This window comes from Nannospalax galili, unplaced genomic scaffold, assembly GCF_000622305.1.
Source record: "Nannospalax galili isolate Female #2095 unplaced genomic scaffold, S.galili_v1.0 scaffold284, whole genome shotgun sequence".
In the NCBI taxonomy this organism is placed as follows: Eukaryota; Metazoa; Chordata; class Mammalia; order Rodentia; family Spalacidae; genus Nannospalax; species Nannospalax galili.
Window position 1 is genome coordinate 6,083,424 of NW_008354281.1, and position 18,762 is coordinate 6,102,185.

Consider the following 18,762-nt stretch of genomic DNA (forward strand, 5'->3'; position numbering starts at 1 on the left):
TTAAAAAATATAAAATCCAGTTAATTATAAGATGCACTTTTTAAGAGCTCATTAGCTACATGTTGCAATGTAATCATAGTGATTCATGAAGAATATAGAGTAATTCTGTTGGATAGTGTTAGTCTAGACTAACAACAGGAAAATGAAGAATGACATCTCTAAATCCAGGTTTAAATATTATTGAAGTTTGTGGTTGCATTTTTAATAAGTAAATCATGAAGGCCTCACATAAAATATATACATATACATTTAAAAACCTCATTGAAGGAGAAGGGATAATAGAACATATGGTATGAAGGAAAAGGGAAGATACTGGAGGATAAAGGTTTAAGCGGGCATGGGAGTACAGGAGGTGAAGAGGAGGTTGTGGAAGTGGGTTAACCAAAACTAAAGATACATGACAAAGCCTTATAGAAAACTATTATTTTGTAAATTAACTAAAAAATATAATGAAAAAAATTTTTTGAATGGAAGTACCTTGCATGAGTTGACAATGAAGTTTTCAAAAGATCAGGCATGGGATACCTCCATATCAGTTATTGGTTAAGGAAGTCCCTGAGGCACCCCAAACAACAGACCTTTGGTCGTGGCAGCCCATTAGAACTTGATGGTAAGACTTTATTACTGACACCTTGGTAGCAGGACATACAGAAATCAATTTGGAACTGACTGGGAAACTTCCTCTCTACTGGCTAGCTTTCATTGTGCCAGAAAGTATTATGCAAGTTGTTGGGGGAGGAGAGGCATCAATGATCTAAGCACTGGCCCCTGCAAGCTACAGTGCTGACCTACCAGGAAAGATGTGCTCATTGGTGCAATAATGCATGACTGTTATGTAACTTTTCTGATTGGACTTGAAGCCTGCTCCACTGGAGGGAATTAATGCCTCATTTTGTAAATCTGGTCAACATCTCATGGCTGGGGAGGTCAAAGACCCTAGAGAGGAATGTACTATTGTTTTGCTAAATGCTCATGATGTCAAACTGCCTTCTAAATATTTGTATTTATAATGATAGATTGTGTTGCTTTCGACCTTGGTTAGAGAAGCATCTTTTTTCAGCAGACAGTGGTTAAGGGAGACTTATAGCTGGTTAAAGTGCTGAGTCTAAATTATTACTAGTGCTCAGCCCTAAAAGAGACCTCTATATTATACCCATCCCCCCTCCACACACACATCTAGGTTCAGGGAACATATATTGTGGAAGAGGAGGTGTATTTGTGAACTTACAGGCAGTGTGTTTACCTGTACAGGACCTGCACAAGACCAAGCCAGTAAAAATTCCAGCATGGATGAGAAGAGGCTCATGAGACCCTACCCGTTGCTGACAAGCTATCGGAGGTTGATGGCTACTGAGGTGAAAGACAGTCATTTTACTTGGGGACTGTGGCTACTGATAAGCTGCCCATGCTCCAGTGGATGCCCCTATATCCATGAACATACTGCATGAACATATTGGGCAGCCACATATTAGACTCAATTGATTATTAGAAAAAAAAAGAGGACAAGAAATTTGGAGGAGGACCTATTATGTGTGTGTGTGTGTGTGTGTGAGAGAGAGAGAGAGAGAGAGAGAGAGAGAGAGAGAGTGCTAGCTCATTGAAAATTTAGAGTGCAGTAAACGTAGAACAACTTCTGCTAACTATTCTATAGTCAAACAAGGGCATAAAAATGAAAGAATTTGCATTCTGTTGTCAAAATTACTGTTTGTAGGTAAGAATAAGTATAAATTTAGAAATGATTAAAATGTTAACAATATGGTGTCCTTGAATACTGAATGAAGACAAAGACAAAGCGGCCTTGTTTTCTGCTCTGTAATATATAGGAAGGGCTATATAAAAAGGAACAACAAAAAGTTTTTAAATTCACCAGCATCACATTTTTGAAGATAAAAAATCTGCAATTACTCATACACACAAACCATGGCAGTATTCTCACAGAACCTCAGTGTGTGCTCAAAAGACCTATAATTTTGTAATAAAAATACTTCAAAAGAAATATATCTGCGTTACTTATGCAAGAAGTGTAAAAAACATGATACTGGTCACTGGGAAATTCAGCCCGTTCTCTTCTTGGGTTCTTCTACACTCTCAGTCCTGTGACACAGCCCTCCTCGAGACTCTGATCCTTTTTTCATTTTCTTTCTAACTTTCTTTGTCCATCCATTCATCCTTTCAGTCTCATTCTCCTGTGACACAGCCCTCCTCGAGACTCTGATCCTTTTTTTCATTTTCTTTCTAACTTTCTTCATTCATTCATTCATCCTTTCAGTCTCATTCCTGGGCCGTCTTCCCTGATCCAATTCTGCTTCACAGTTTACTGCTCTTTTACCTGTGATGTTCTTCTTGGACAATTCCAGTCATTGTCTCAGTTTTACGTGTTGTCTAAACTTTCTGACTTCTGATTTATGTCATTTGCTTTGGAAGTGCTTAGTTAAATAAACATATTTTAGATATTTTCACTTGGAGATTTTCTCAGACAATATAAATTCAAGGTATTCAAATCAGAGTTCTTCCTCTTTGTTCTTCCCCAGCCTGTTCCTCTTATGCATACCCTATCTATTAATGACACTATTACCGGCTCAGGGATGCAAGTAAAGAATCAGGGAACAGCTTGGAATCCTCTCCTTTTCATCTCTTCATATCCATCTGGGAGTCAGCGACTGAGTACTAATTGTGCTCTTCAAAACTTTATCTATTACTCTTCTCCATTTTCATTTTCACTTCATTCCAAAAGGAATCTCCACAGCTTGGTGCTGACTTACCGGCCAGCCTCATCTCTAGTCACTCAGTTCAGCACTTTCTGTTAAAATCACACATAGCTGCTTATTGTTCCTGTACACCTCACATCTTTAGATCGTGCCCATTATGGTTTCTATCTGGAGCACCTTTGGCTAGTTTACAGTCATTCTAGTAACTGAGATTATTCTGTTGCTCAGGGGCTGCTGTCTCCAGGGACGAACTCCTAGAACTCTGGGTTGGAATAACATTCCTCTGAGCTTGCAGTGCACCTTCCAAACAATCCTAGTTTTATCATTGATAGTCCCCTGAAGCAATATGTTTGAATATTTGTCCCTGAGTATGTTTTAGGCAACTTGAGCTATTAATTATCTAGCTTAACACCAGATATCATCTAAATTGTAGTCATACTTTTTAATTTTAAATTAAAAATAAATTCATTTTCAACTGACATAAAAACATAAAAATTGTACATATTGCATACCACATGATGTTTCAAAACATGTACACATTATGTAATGTTTCAACAGAGTTAAACATATCTGTAAACAGTTATCAAACTCGCTGTGTAGACCAGGCTGGCCTAGACCCCACAGAGATCCTTCACCTCCTGAGTGCAGTTCTGTAGTGCACTAGGACTTCTGCTTCTGTATAATTTGGCTCTGTGGCCACAGACCAGCCTTTCTGCACCATTGTTCCTCATCAATTTGTAGTTTTCTTCATGTGCATTAAGTTCTAATTTTTTTTTTTTTTTTGGTCTTTTGAGACAGGATCTCCCTGTAGCCCCAGCTGTCCTGGAACTCACTATGTAGACCAGGCGGCCCTTGACCTCACAGAGAGCCCCCTGCCTCTGCCTCCCAAGTGCTGGGATTAAAGGCATGTGCCACCACGCCCGGCAAGTTCTAATTTTTTAAAATTTCATACACTATTTAAAAAATATTTTTATTTATTATTTTTATTTTATGTGTATGAGTATATTGCCTTCATGTAGGTAAGTGCACCCATGATGTGCAATGCCTGTGGAGGAGAGAAGAAGTTGTCAGATCCCCTGAAACTGGAGTTATGGACAGCTGTTAGCTGCCATATGGGTGCTGAGATTCAAACCTGGGTCTTCTGCAAGAACAACCAGTGTTCTTAACCAGTGAGCCATCTCTCCAGCCCCCCGCAAATTCATACACTATTTTTTAAAAATATTTTACTTTTTTTTTGTGTGTGTGAGTCTATTGCCTGCATGTGTGTAAGTACACCTGTGTCATGCAATGCCTGCAGAGGTCAGAAGAAGGCGTTGGATCCCCCTTGGAACTGGAGTTATGGACGATTGTTAGCTACCATGTGGGTGCTGGGAATTGAACCTGGGTTCTCTGCAAGAGCAGTTAGTGCTCTTAACCAGTGAGTCATCTCTCCAGCCCTTATACACTATTTGTAAGGTGATTTTAGGTTTACAGATGTTTGTAAATTATAAATAGGAAACTTCCATAGAGCTTTACTTATTTGAGAATTAGAAAAAGACCTCTCAATAAAAACACCAACATCAGTTATATCAATACGACATTAAATTATGTGCATTAGAAGCTTTAGAAACCACTTAAAAATGACCTATGTGTCTGTAACTTAAACTTGTTTTTCTGTAAAGCAATGAGAAATAACATTTTAAAACACCAAACAAAAAATTACCTCAAAACCCATGCCAAAGCACTTGACTTAAAACCAGAAATTAATATTAACAAATAATAACTTCAATATGGTATTATATAAGTCCTAATTTTCATAATCAAAGTATGGGTTGTAAAACCCAAAGTAAGTATGTTCAAAAATTAATAAAACCTTAAAATTATTTGTGTTGTAGATTTACATCCTGATTTCTGTGCATAAAACCCCTTGCATTCAAACAGAAATATTTAATCCAGTTGCCTATAATTTATTTTCCTATTAAAGAAACACCATATTACTTGCTTTTGTTTGTTAAGTAGAAGATATACTATTATTTTAAATAACCCAGGCTTTTAATGTTTAATTAGCAACATCCATTTGAAAAAACAACAGTGCTTTGACTCACAAATTTCTTAATTGCTAACAGTGGTTTTTCTGAGTAGGAGTGCTGCATATAATTTATTTTTGCAGATGTGATTTAGAAACCGAATTTTAAAGTAGCAAGGCCTGGAATCTCTTTGCTGTCAGCAGAAAATCCTTCCATTCCAGTGGGTGAAGAATACTGGTGCTTGAAGTTTTTTACCAAGGAAATAAAGACAGCGAGAAAACTGATACTACTGGTAAATGCTGCTTACAAACTGAAAAGGCAGTTAGGTTGTCAGCAATAAACACACAATGTGAGATGTCATCTCCAGTGGAAATTGCTGGGAATGGAAATCAATCCACTGCGAGGAACCTAAGGGAAATCAAACGACTGGCGGATTACAGTTGTCTTACAAAGGACCAGCAGCTAACACTCAGGTAGTCCAGGACCTCCCTGAGAAAAAACATACCCATTTCAACTACGGTGGTCAAGGTTCACTTTGAAACAAGCTGTTTGATCACTGCAAAAAAAAAAAAAAAAGTCTTTTTATAAGACCAAAAAAAGAAGAAAAAAAGTGAACTAGTTTAAGGCGCTCCTCTCCCTCGGGACTATGTCGCCGGCCACACATCACTGCAATAAAATCGGCACGAAAAGAATACGAATTGTAATGACAGCTCAACTACGAAGTTGAAAGCAACATAAAAACTCCTACCGGTTTGGCTGAGCTGAGACGCACTGCGACTTTTCCGGGAGAGACCAACAATAGCTACCATTTTGGCCCCAATGCTGGAGCGCCGCTTCTTGCCGCTGGTGCCCAAGGCGCCCACAGCAGTGTCCGACTGGCTGCCATCGTTCTTCTCCAGAGAGCACATGTCTCCACTGATGCTGGTGCTTTTGGTCATGTTCTTCCCTGACATGCCCATCTGTCTGCTTTGCATTTTGGATGTAAATACACTGTCAGCCGATGGATCATTAAAAGTGAGGATGAGAGTAAAAAAAGGAAAAGACAGAAAAGGTATTTTAGATGGAACATCGGGAATATTAACAACCAAGTTTTATCATCTATGGAATGAATGTACTTTTAGGATTAAAGAGTTTTCAAATGCCATGGTCTCCTTGATTGTATTTTATCTACTGCTCAGGGCCAACCAAAATGTAACTATACCAAAAAAAAAATTAGAATTTTATTTCTACTTTTAAGGAACTTGCACAGCCAGGGAGGAAAATATGCATGAGAAATCAGTCTGCTCCTTCAAGAGGCTGGGGTTGCTGCAAGGCTGCACGAATGTGTTTTTAGGGAGGCAATAAGCACGAGAAGGAAGCATTCAAAGCATCTTCTTAAATCAGGATACTACTGCCTTTAAAGATGAAATTAGACACATTTTACCAAAAAAAAAGGTAAAAATTATGACCATTTGCTTAGTGACTCCTTTAAAATTTCTCATTTTATGAAAAACCCATTAAAGTTTATTTAATAATAGTTAAATTATTCTAATAGGGTTTGATATTTTTATTAGCTTTTAATAAAAAATAAGTTATTTCACTTTACTTAAGTTTTTAAATACTTTCTCATTATTATTTTTTATTTTATGTGTATGAGTGTTATACCTGAATGTAGGTAAGTGCACCCGTGTCATGCAATGCCCAGGGAGGACAGAAGAGGTTGTCAGATCCCCTGGAACTGGAGTTATGGGCAGTTGTCAGCTGCCATGTGGGTGCTGGGATTTGAACCTGGGTATTTTACAAGAACAGTCAGTGTTCCTAACCACTGAACCATCTCTCCAGCCCCCATTTTACATAATTTCATAGTTACTGGTTTCAACCTGATTTTCAAAAATAAAGACTTCTCTCTTATATTCACTTGAAAGAAAAAAGATCAGATTTTTAGGCAACGTGGTCAGAAAGCAATTGATGGATCAGTGAAGCATGAGAGAGATGAGCTTCTACTGCAAGACTAACAATGCCAAGGGAGCAACTGAAGAGAGAGCCCTGAGTTCTTCTAGGTACTGGGGAGTGCTTGGAGGCACAGCCGAATGAGGAACCTGCAGACCGGTTCATCAGTTTTTGACAGTATTACAAATTCATAATTTGTGCTTTAATTTGGCATTGATATGTCCTTAAACCATGAGTAATAGAAAAGAAATAAAAAGTAAAGAGACAAAAATATCAGAGCATTTTCTCTAAGTATTTAAAAGGGTAAAGGTCCAGTTGAGTACATTGAACTGTTTTATTTCTCATATTAATTTTAATAAGACACAGGATAGAGAGAAAATACTGTTTGCATTTTTATATTATCCACAGTAATAATTTTCAAAGTTGTTTGATTTTGTTATTCTTTAATAAGCAGAGTAAAATGGTTTGGGAGAGAGACAGGGTCTTGAATCTCAGCTGTGCCAGACTTCACTGACTTAATTGGTGAATTATTCATCCCTACTTTGAGCCCTTGCTTTATTATTTGCAAAATAAGAATATTTTAAAGAACGTGTAAGGCAAAAACCCAATAAACAGAAATTATAATTATGAGGAAATATGGAGAACTGATGAAGTAAAAGTCCATCAATATGTGTTACATACATATTTAGCACTATCAATAAAAATGTTACTTGTAAGTATAAGTTGAAGAACCTTTTGGGTTAAAATGTCTAGATGGTTTTAGCACACATTGCACTGTAGAAAGCAGAGTGTACCAAGTCAGGAAAACAGGATTTAATCTTTGGCTTTGTTGACTAACCATGTGATCTTGGCAGAACCCTTTTTTGATTTTCTGCAATGTAGATCCTCATTTACTGACCGAGAAAACATATGCAAGGCACTGACACATAGTAAGAGCCACAAGACCTGTTTTTCCTCTCACTGCTATCAGCATCACTATCATCATCCTTTAGCACTCACTAAAAGCATGCTGAAGAGGAATATCTTTAAGGTTCCCTTTATTTGTGAAATACTTTGCTCCCCAGAGAGCACTTATTCCATTTGGGGTAAATAAATGCAAAAGCTGAACATATGATTTTTGTAGTATGCTACCATCCGAGAAATAATCTCAGAGAGGCCAAAGTTTTGTTGAGGTATGGCTTTAAATATAAAAACATATCCCACAGTAAGACTCCCTATACTACAGTTCTGTTGGAATGCGCACTGAAAATAGATACTATCCAAGGAACCATCTCATCTGTTGTCTCCAAAGAACATCAAAGACATAACTGATGTTTCTGACTGAATCTTTATTATTATTACTACTTTAATTTTCATAATTGGATATAAAGGTCATAATCAAAATCAGGAATAATGCTAATTAGAACTGATAAAACAATTTGTAAACATAAATATTTTGATGTCGATATAGTTATACAGACACACACCTTTCTTGAACCTAACTTTGATTATCTATAAAGGAAGTAAGTTAAAACTTTTATGAAATGAATACACTTTCTATCTTCTTGAAACTTAGCAGTCACCAAAGGTGAGTTTATGGCCAGTTACATTCCACTGATATTCTGAGGAGGGAAAGGTAGGGTAGGTTCCCATTCTTTCCTCTCTAAACATCAGGTATAATTAAAAGTAATCAACCAAAGTTTTTAGTTTTGGGACTCTGAACTTATGAAAAAGTTTGTGTCAAACAATTGTTAAAACATGGGTGATCTTTTGGAATGCTCAATGGGGTTAGGAAAGCAAACTTTATATACTGAAAACTTTAGAGGATAATGTTGGTAAGGGTCTGAAATATAATAAATTTCAACTCTGCTTGTGTGTGGGGGGGTCTCAGTGACAGTTTAATTTGCATTTTAGAAATTTGTTCATGTCTTTGTATTTTTGTTTGCTTGCTTGTTTCAAAACAGTGCTTTTTAAAAATATTTTATTTATTATTTTTATTTTATGTCTATGCATGTACTGCCTGCATATAAGTAAGTGTACTGGTGTTGTGCAATGCCCACATTGGTCAGAAGAAGAAGTCAGATCCCCTGAGACTGGAGTTACAGACAGTTGTTAGCTGCCATGTGGGTGCTGGGATTCGACCCCAGGTCTTCTGCAAGACCAACCAGTGTTCTTAACCACTGAGCCATCTCTCCAGCCCCCTTGTTTTTTTGATTTTATGTGTATGAGTGTATTGCCTGCATGCAATTATGTGAGTGCACCTGTGTCATGCAATACCACGGAGGTCAGAAAAGGTCTTCAGATTCCCCTGGAACTGGAGTTAAGGACGATTCATAGCTGCCATGTGGGTACTGGGAATCGAACCCGGGTCCTCTGCAAGAGCAGTCAGTGCTCTTAATTGCTGAGCCATCTCTCCAGCCCCAAGACAGTGCCTTTTTATGTAGTCCTGTCTTCACCTACAGCTCACTATTTAGACCAAGCTGGCCTTAGACTTGTGGGCAATTCTCTCTGTCTTCTAAGTACTGAGATTACAGGCATGTACGACTGCTCAGTTGTAGGTTTCTGAAGACAGATTGGTAACATGTACCAAGTATTTGTTTTTAAAAATGGCTAACAATTAACCTAGCAATTCTACTTTTAAGATTTATGCTGAGAGAAATCTCAATAATGTGTACAGATTTAGCTATAATTATATTTATTGCAAAAATAATTTACAAAAAATTAATGAAAACAAAGATTAAAAACAAATGGGAAAATTATATTAATGTCTAGTTTAAATATGTTTATCAATAAAGAATGAGCTTTTGAAAGTATATATAAATAAATACTTGTTGATGGAAGCAAATATTTGTAGCTTCTTTTTGTTGGCACATATCAAATACAGATTCACCCCACTACTAGAGGATGCAGGTATATTCAAACACTGGACGCTTCCTAGTGACACAAATACAATAGAAACAAATTCACAAAAATTACAGAAGACTTCGTGATGGTTAGTGTTGTCAAGCTGACACATGCAGAATCAACTGGGAAGACAGTAGTAATAAGGAATTGTTCTAGATTATGTTGGTCTGTAAGCAACATAATCTGTGGGGGATTGTCTTGATTACAGTAATATATTTGGGAAGACACACCATAAAGTAAGCGGTACTATTCACTGAGTTTGTGTCCTGAACTTTATAAATGAATGTTAGAAAAGCTCAATAAAAATAAATAATAAATAAATAATATATAAATAAATAAGCTGGCACAAAAACCCACACTAAGAAGGTCATGATTAGGTCAGAACCTAAGTAAGGCGAGGTGAGGGAGGAAGAAAAGTGGGAACAGAGCAAGTCAACCCAGGGAGAGGCACAGCACTGACAAGTTCAATCATAAAGTGGCTTCACTGATAAGCAGAGTGAAAATAACTAATTTATCACCAAAGCAGAGCATATATATTGGCAGCCTGTGCATAAGCTCTGAACAACACTACAGACATTTGAAATGTAATATTGTTCCCTTCTAGATATTCAGCCCCTCCCATCCTTCTATCGCTCTAATATTGGTTCACTCTGGAACCCAGAGGACCCATGAGTGACTGGTACAATGTATGGCCTCAGGTTGAGAGCCATGGATGCCTTCACCTACTTCCCCAAACAGACCCAGGACTAGGACTGACTTTCAGAGCCTCTGGGAACACATGCATGCTGCTTAGATATTTGTTAGAGCCTAAAGCTGACAAAGAGAAGGTAGTAAGAAACTGGAATCTGAAGACAGGGTAATGGGGAGAATATGATTAAATACATTATGTACATGTATGAAAGGTCATAATGAAACTCATTATGTATAATTAATATATGGTGCTAAACATCATTAAATGGCAATTTTCAACAAAAAAATGAATGTTAGCTGAGTAAAAGTACTCATTAGTTCATGCTCTCTCTGCTCTTGACTTGCTATAACTAGCTGCTTCTAGTTTCTGACACTTTGATTTCCCTGCAGTGATGGACTGTAACCTGGAACCGTGGGCAAAAATAAACCTTTTCTCCTCTAAGTTGCTTTTTTAGGAGATTTTATCATAGCAGTTGGAAATGAAACTAGGGCATGCTTCTGGCTAAACTAGACACTTTGGGAAGACTGGATTCATGAGATGAGGAACCAGTTAGCTGCAAAGAAAAAAGGGGGGGGGCTTAAAGAGAATATAAACAAAAATAAAATTATTTATTCAAAATCATTATGTTTTAGGGGAAAATATAAACATATATGGCAAAATCTCTGGAAGGATATGGCTAGTATATATAGCCTTATTTTTTTTCTAGCTATGTTTTTGTAAAATGCTTATTGTTTTTACATTTTGGTTTTCCCAGAATAAACATAAAAAGAATCAGCAAAAAGACCAAGAAAAACAAAAAAAAATAAAATAAAAGAGGCAAAAGAAGAGAGCAAGAAGGCCCAACATCATATTTTCTTTACTTAGGTAAAATAATTCATGTTGTTCATTCCATGGACTAAAAAGACTGGCTTTCTAGCTACGCCTACTGGGTTATTATGTCACTATATGATTGGTATTGGATGCTCACAGTTCCAAAAAGCAGCAGAGTTTCTACATTTCTAATTTTGGGCTTTAGAAAAAGATAATCTCTGCGTATTTTATGTTATTAAAGTAAGGCAATGCTAATGATTGATTTTATGACAAAAGTATAGTTATTGAGAAGACACATTTTGAAAAAACTCAAAATTAAACTTTAGTATCATCAATAATTGGGAGAAAAGTAACATGTTTCTTTCTCAGGAAATATTTATAAATATTATCCAAAGACATACATAGCATATTAACATATATGAGTGAATTAAATGAAATTTATAAACTCCTGGGTCAAAAGTATCAATTGATGTTTGAAAGATACAACGAAGTGGCTTAGTCCTTAAAAATTACAATTTGTGAAAACATAGTCACTCAAGAAACACCGTAAATGTGTTTTCATATCTAAGCAAATACTTCATCATGTTCAAAGCTGGGAAGGAACTTAGGAAATAATTTATAAAAGACGGTATGGTTCAGAATCTGATGGGAAGATGTACAGAGGCCCTAGCAGCCAGTATGGTGGGATATGGAAGCACAGACAGAAAAGAGACACACAGAAAGAAAAGAGGCTGGAAGTGTGACTGACTGTGCCCCACACATTCTTCACCTTGTGTGTTAGTCACTTCTCTGTTGCTGTGATAGAAACACTGACCAAAGCAATACTGTACATGGAAGACTTTATTTGAGCTTACGGTTCCAGGGGAATTACAGTCCACTATGGCAGGGAGACGTAGTGGCTGGAGGTGGCTGGAGCAGGAGCAGCAGAAGCTAAGCTCTCACATCATCATGCAGGCACAGGAAGCAAGAGAACGCTGGAGATCTGGCAAGGCTTAAGAACTCTCTAAGCCCACTCCCAGTGACACACTTCCTCCAAGATAGACACACCTTCTAAGACCTCCCAAAACAGCGCCACCATCTGGGGACAAAATGTCCGAATGCTTGGAGTCTATGAGGGGACATTTTCATTCAAACCACCACAACTTGGAAAGCTTATTTTGTTTTCCTTCTCACTGTCATGGTCCTGGAGATCAAATGCCAAAAGCTAACATTATAACTCATTCTTACATGTGTATGTGCACATATATGTGTGTGGGAGGATTATTCAGAGGGTATGAATACTCATGTGCACATGTGGAGGTCAGAGGTTAATGTCAGGTGGGTGTTGGGTGTCTTCCTCTATTGCTCTTCATCTTATTTTTTGAGACAGGGTCTCTAACTGAATCTGTGGATCACTGCTTTGGCTAGACTGATAAGCTGGGCAAGCCTCTGGGACCCTCCTGTTTCTGCATCCTAGCACTAGGATTACATGTGCAAGCCATTGTGCTCAGCTTTTATGTGTCTGCTAGGAATCCAAACTCAGGTCCTTATGCTTGCAATAAATCACTTCACCCATTGAGCCATCTCCCCAGCCTCTACAACTCAATAGTTTAAAAATATTTTATTTATTTTTTAAAATTGTATGTATTTACATACGACCACTGGATGGGCTGACTAGACTCAAGTGGACACATTTACACTGAAGGACATTTGAGTACAAACACCTGAATGAATAAGACTCAGCATGTATGTCAGAGTGCACAGGGTTCAGTGGGGGGCCCAGGGGCGGGAGGCATGGATGGGGGAGGGGATCTGGATGTGAGTGGGAAATACTGCATGAAATTTTAAAAGCTGAATAAAAAAAAGTTATGTGTACGAGTATATTGCCTGCATCTGTGTAAGTGTACCCATGTCGTGCAATGCCCCTAGAGGTCAGAAGAGAGAATCAGATGCCCTGGAACTAGATGGTTGTTAGCCACCATGTGGGTGCTGGGAACCAAACCCAGGTCCTCTGCAAGAACAGCCAGTTCTCTTAACCACTGAGCCATCTCTCCCATCCCTCCAAATCAATTTTAACCACATTTCTTAGCAGTAATTGGGCAGATATTTACATTTTAAAGGCTATACCTTGAATTTTGGCTTATTCCTTGCATGAAAAATATAAGAATAAAATATCCTAGTCCTGAATAAAGTTCTCCTTATTAAAAAAAGAAACTTCACTGTATCACATACTGTTCCTTTCCTAAAATGTAGACATTATAACTGTTATTTTAAATTTATTGTTTAATTTGTTTAATAACTTTGTTTCACTTTAGCTCAAATTATAGTCTACAATTTAGGTTAGTAAAGTAGTAATCATTTATTCAGCAAGTTTTTTTGAATACCAATTATCATCAATATGGGATATCAAAATGGTATGATATAGTTTCTTTTGCTCAGTTTACTGACAAGTATCAACACACAAAATCAAATGGCTGTATGAGAATGTGGATAGAGCTTACAACTGGAATTCTATAACCAACTCTAATATCAAGAAACCCAAATGAAGGTAAACAATGAAGAAATTCTCTTTCTTAAGAGTATAGAAAAACTGAATTTCTCATAGTAATTCTTCGGATTTCTGGTGATGACAGAAATTTGAAGTTTAGGATTTTTAATATTATTGTATGTACTACATATAAATACATTATATTAATATGCTATAATATATTGGTATAATATTGTCAGTATATTCAAGGATGTATGTATGTATGCATGCCACAGAATTAATGCCCAAAGACAGGAAATAAAATTTAGGTAAGTAACAAAGTATTTTTTGTCAAAAACAGCGGCCTTGATTATAGTCGTCAGTAAGGAGTCTTTGTTTAAGGGTTATAAGTCTTGGATTTCATGTCAGGAAGCTCTATGGTTACTTTCTGGAGATCAACTAGAAATACATGAGAGATCTGCAATTTCCAAAATTCCTTTTCTGACAGCTGGCTGATATCTAAAATTTCATTTTACCGAGAGCTCATTTTTCAAAACAAGATTTCTTAGTATGAAGTTTTGACATGTCAGTAGACCCACGATTGTTTATCCATTTAAAATATATTTTCTTTGTACCTACTGTGCAGTCACTCTGCCTTCCAAATGAGAGGTGTAGCAGAGAACACCCTTGTCTCCATGGAACTTTCATTTATGCTCCCATGGAGCAAGAATATAAGTAAATAATTGATTTCAAATTATGATATGTGATGAAAAATCAAAATAGGATAAAAATGATAATGAGGGACTAGAAAGTTTAGGGAGAAGGTGATTTAAGACCTGATAGGGAAACATGATTAGGCTTCCCTGAAGGACAGATAACAGGTGAATTCTGAATGATGAAGCCATGTCACGTGCAGCAAGAATGTCCTATGCCCAGAGGAGACAAAGTGCAAATATCCTGAAGCAGGACCAAGGCTGGCTGTTCAATAAATTTACAAAGCCATCTAAGATGAAATCACAGGATAAGACCTGGATGCATTATAATAGATTATGTCTTGAAATACTCTGATTAAACTGGCTATTCAGACATTGCCCAAGAGCTGAGCTGAAATCGTGAGAACACAGATTATGTAGGTTATTGTACCAAGAGATCTGGGGTCCAGTCCCAGTATTTTGTCTCTGAATGTACCAGCAGAGGGCCTTCTGGAAAGATCATGGCTATCTTCCTTAAAAGCAGTAAGTTTTATTTGCATGTGTATGTGTTTAGTAACAATAACAGTTAAAGAAGAACACATCACGAATTTGAGAGTGAATGGGGAAGGACACAGGAGGAATTTAACAGGGGAAGAGGAGAGACAGAAATGATGTAAATACAGCATTCATGTATGAAATTCTAAAAATAAATTTTTTAAATTAAAACTGCTAAGATTATGCAGGTTAAATCATTAAAGGAACTAGGAATATTCTTAAGTTAAATATTCAAAAGTTATTTAAACTTAAATCTATCTCTATACTAATCTCTTATTATCTCTTGTATTTATAGCTACTCCCTCAAATTATTGAAAAACAGATATCCTCTCTTGTTATGATTTAATAATGAAAACTGTCAGTCATACTATTGCATACCCCATGACCGCCTCCCCCCTCCTTCCCTCTCCCCCTTCTTTCTTCATATTTTCCTTCTTTTTTCCTTTCCTTTTTTTTCTTTTTGAGCTGGGTTCTTACTATGTGGCCCAGCTGACCCTAAGCTATTGAACTGGGATGAACTTGTAGTCTTGGACTCCTGAGCAGCTGGTACTACAGGACTTGGCAGTGCTCATGGTTTCTAACAGTTTATTTAGATCAATCTCATATAATACCTTTTCCATGGTCTTTTATTATATCACTTATATTTTCCTGGACTATCTTTGGCTGAATTCTTTCATTTTAAAAAAGAAACAAAGTTGGGGCTGGGGAGATGGCTCAGTTAGTGATGCCTGAGGACCTGAGGACCCACTTAAAATGCTGGGAATGGTGCTCCTTCTGTAACCCTAGCTCTGGAGGGGTGGTGAAGGTGGGGAGTTGGAGACAGGCAGATCCCCTGAGTTCATTTGTCAACCAGCTTAGCCTAATTGATGAGCTCCAGGCTCAGGGAGAAACCCTATCTTGAAAAACAAAGTGGAGGGCAACAGAGGGAGACATCCGACATTCACCTCTGGTCTCCATACGATGTGCACTGCATGCACATGTAAACAGATGCACACAAACATGTACACATACCCCTCACACACACTTAAACAGTCTCCTCCCCAAATTATGTTTAAAATGTTCACATTTCAATCAGAAATGTCCCTTGCTTTCATTCACTACTAATAACAAATTTACACAAGAGTTATGATGTCATTGTAGAACCTATCAGTTGGGGCTAGGCACAACATGGCCACTTAATCTCTGCATTTTGACCAGTTGTGGAACTTTGCAATATTCTCCATCTGTTGCAAAAAGAAGCTCTTTTGATGAGTGGTGAGAGCTACACTTACCTGTGACTGTACGGATAAGTATTTAGAATACAGTAAATTACATTGGTTTAGGAAAGTGGTAGTGGTAGGCTCTTCTCTAGGGTCTATGACCTCTCCAACCATGTTTACAGTCCTATACATGGGTTCCCTCCTATTGAGTAGGCTTTAAGTGAAATTAGACAGCTGTTGACTACACCAAGATAAAAATACCACTATTGTACCAATAGAGATGTTTTGTAATGTTTTTTGGAGGCTTTCCCCCTATATCTAAGACTCATCATGGAAGAGGGGGCAGAAAGATTGTAAGATCCAGAGTCCCAGAATGCCTACCGTTATACTGTGTGTTCTGGACATGATAGGGAAGCTGCACCCATGAAATCTCCATAATACAGTTGCCTAAACAAGACCCTACATAATGACACCACTAGATATGCCAACAGGGACAGGGAAATATCACAAGTCTCACCTCTAGATGAGCTACAGGTAATCAAGGGATGCTGAGGGAGGATTAATTTTCTCAAGGGACATACTCCCCAATAGAATATTTAATACTAAGTGGTCAGTCCTAAACACATGTACAGTCAAGTACCACTAAAGGGCCTCAGTACATTATATGTGTGCGTGTGTGTGTGTGTGTGTGTGTGTGTGTGTGTAACAATAATCAAAGAAGAGGACAGAAATTGGGAGGGATTTGTTGGGTGGGGGTACATGGGTAGAGCTGGGGAGAAAAGGGTAGAAATGATGTAAATATAGCTCTCATGTATGAAATTTTTAAAAACTCAAGTTATGACTTTAAAATGTCTTCATTATAACATGCATCTTATAAGCACTGCATCTTTTTTCCTGATATCAGCTAACTCTTTATTATCCCCTGAGACATGACCTAATTTCTATTTTTCCCCTCAAATTATCGGGCCTTCAAACATTTCTTGATTCAGCCAATTTCAACTATAGTAAACTAGTAAACATCTTGGTGCCAATTAACTTATTCTTTAGTTAATATCTACTATGCCCCCCTTGATGTTAATTCCCAAGGGAGGGAGTGGGGCCTGAACTGGTGCCTATGTTCCACACTTCACACATAGGAGCTGAAATAGAAGGTAACAAAGAATGCCTTGGTCTTTTTTTTTTTCTCCACATAAAAATAACTTTTGCTTGACATGTTCAAAACAAATGTTTATTTCTAATAATCTACCCACAAGAATGTCTTTCTCTAATTTGTGTAGATTCCACTCAGAACAAATGGTAGCTGTGGCTTGGCACTGAATAAAAACAACGAAGAAGACATAGTCATTATTTAAAATCATGTAGTTGAGAACGCAAATGACTGAAAATATTCCAATTAGAGAACAAAGTTATCTGTATTACAGCAAAGAGACATAAAACACAGTACTAAGAACTTTTGCTAGACCCTTGAAAATCAGAGATCAAGAAAGTTTTATTAACATGTGTTTTGAATCATGGGTAAAAATGATGACATGCAGATAAAAATTACAAAAGAGAATGTTATGAATTCAGAAACAAGAAAGCACATGGCATGGTTTTAAGATGAATAGTGTAGCTTGGCCAGATGAAAGGTGTAGTACAAGGAGCAGTAATGATAATTTCTTAACTCAAAAGCCTTCTACAGCTTTTACAAAAGAGGAAACCAAGGTCCTTAGAGAGCACAGCATTTGCCCAATGAGTGTCGGTTTAGGAAATGACCAAGCCTGGAATCAATGGGATTTCCTGACTGTGAGGTTCAGTAGGAAGTTGTACTCTCAGATCAAGTGCTCAAGGGAATAGCCGGAGCTAGGAAGATGAAGCCAATAAATATTTAAACAGGAAAGGACAAATGAAGTTAGGAGGATGGAATGCAGGCCAGCTAATAGCATAAGCAGGGAGGAATGAAGATGTGAGCAAGCAGCTCAGCTCTGACACAAGTTAGAAGAAGAGGAAAGGCTGAGGGAAAATAAGCATGTTCTCAGATAAGAAAAACAGAATAGGAGTAAATTCTAGAGCAGACAAGGGAAGAATGTGATTCATGAAAGTTGGAGTAGTCAAAAGATGCAGAGGCTGATTGGCATACGTATGTAAAAGGACCACTCTGGTGAATCGGAGGGTACAACTAACTGTAGAAAACAGCTACCAAACTAGAGAAGCCTCAATTTCTAAGGAGCTAAGCAAACCGAAGACTTTGCTAGAAAGGGAGCAGAAAACATAATGATAGATAACTCTCTGGAGAGACTGAATGCTGAGGAAAAAGAATAAGATGGTGAGCTCACAGGGATGTAAGGATGGAAAAGTTAAAAATGAGTAAAATACCAAAATAAAATACCTGTAATCCTTATTTTAGGGACTAGTCTCTCCATCTTTATATCCCTGTGAGTGCACCGTCTTTTGAAAAACATGTCTGTAGAATAACAGAACACCCTATAAGAGATATAAAAGAAGACCAGACAGAAGAAATAGTCCGCTTGGATTACTCAAAGACTAATGTGGCAAAACTTATGTCAAGCCCAAATTCCCAGAGAAAAATATGATAGAAAACCAAATTCAGTACTAAGGTGTTTCTGGAACGTTTTAAAACCAGAACAGTTTACAAATGACATTCAAACGATGAAAACTGTCCCAGGGGTGGTTAAGAATACCCAAGGATTAAATAAGATGCATTTCTCTTCTGATAAAGGCTATACTAGGGGTGAAAGCAGTTTTCCCCACCAAGTTCTCTGTCAGCAACCTGGTGTGGTCAATGGGAAGATGACAGATATGGCTACAGTCAGGAGGCAGACCCAGGGCCTGTGTGACTCATG

The 18,762-nt window shown here is 37.5% G+C and overlaps 1 protein-coding gene across 12 annotated transcripts in view; it reads right to left on the reverse strand.

Moving 5' to 3' along the window:
• The window catches only part of Rims2 (regulating synaptic membrane exocytosis 2), a 570,072-nt gene that overhangs the window by 86,076 nt on the left and 465,234 nt on the right, over positions 1 to 18,762 (reverse strand). For 5 of the 12 annotated variants that reach the window (XM_008851539.2, XM_008851538.2, XM_008851540.3 and 2 more), the window contains one exon: positions 5,463 to 5,704. The exons of 6 other annotated variants lie outside the window; for them this stretch is intronic. In XM_008851539.2, coding sequence (XP_008849761.1) covers positions 5,463 to 5,704 — 242 coding nt within the window. Of the gene's footprint in view, positions 1 to 5,462; positions 5,705 to 18,287; positions 18,328 to 18,762 lie in introns of those variants that run through there. One more of the 12 variants, XM_008851536.3, reaches the window with a different exon arrangement.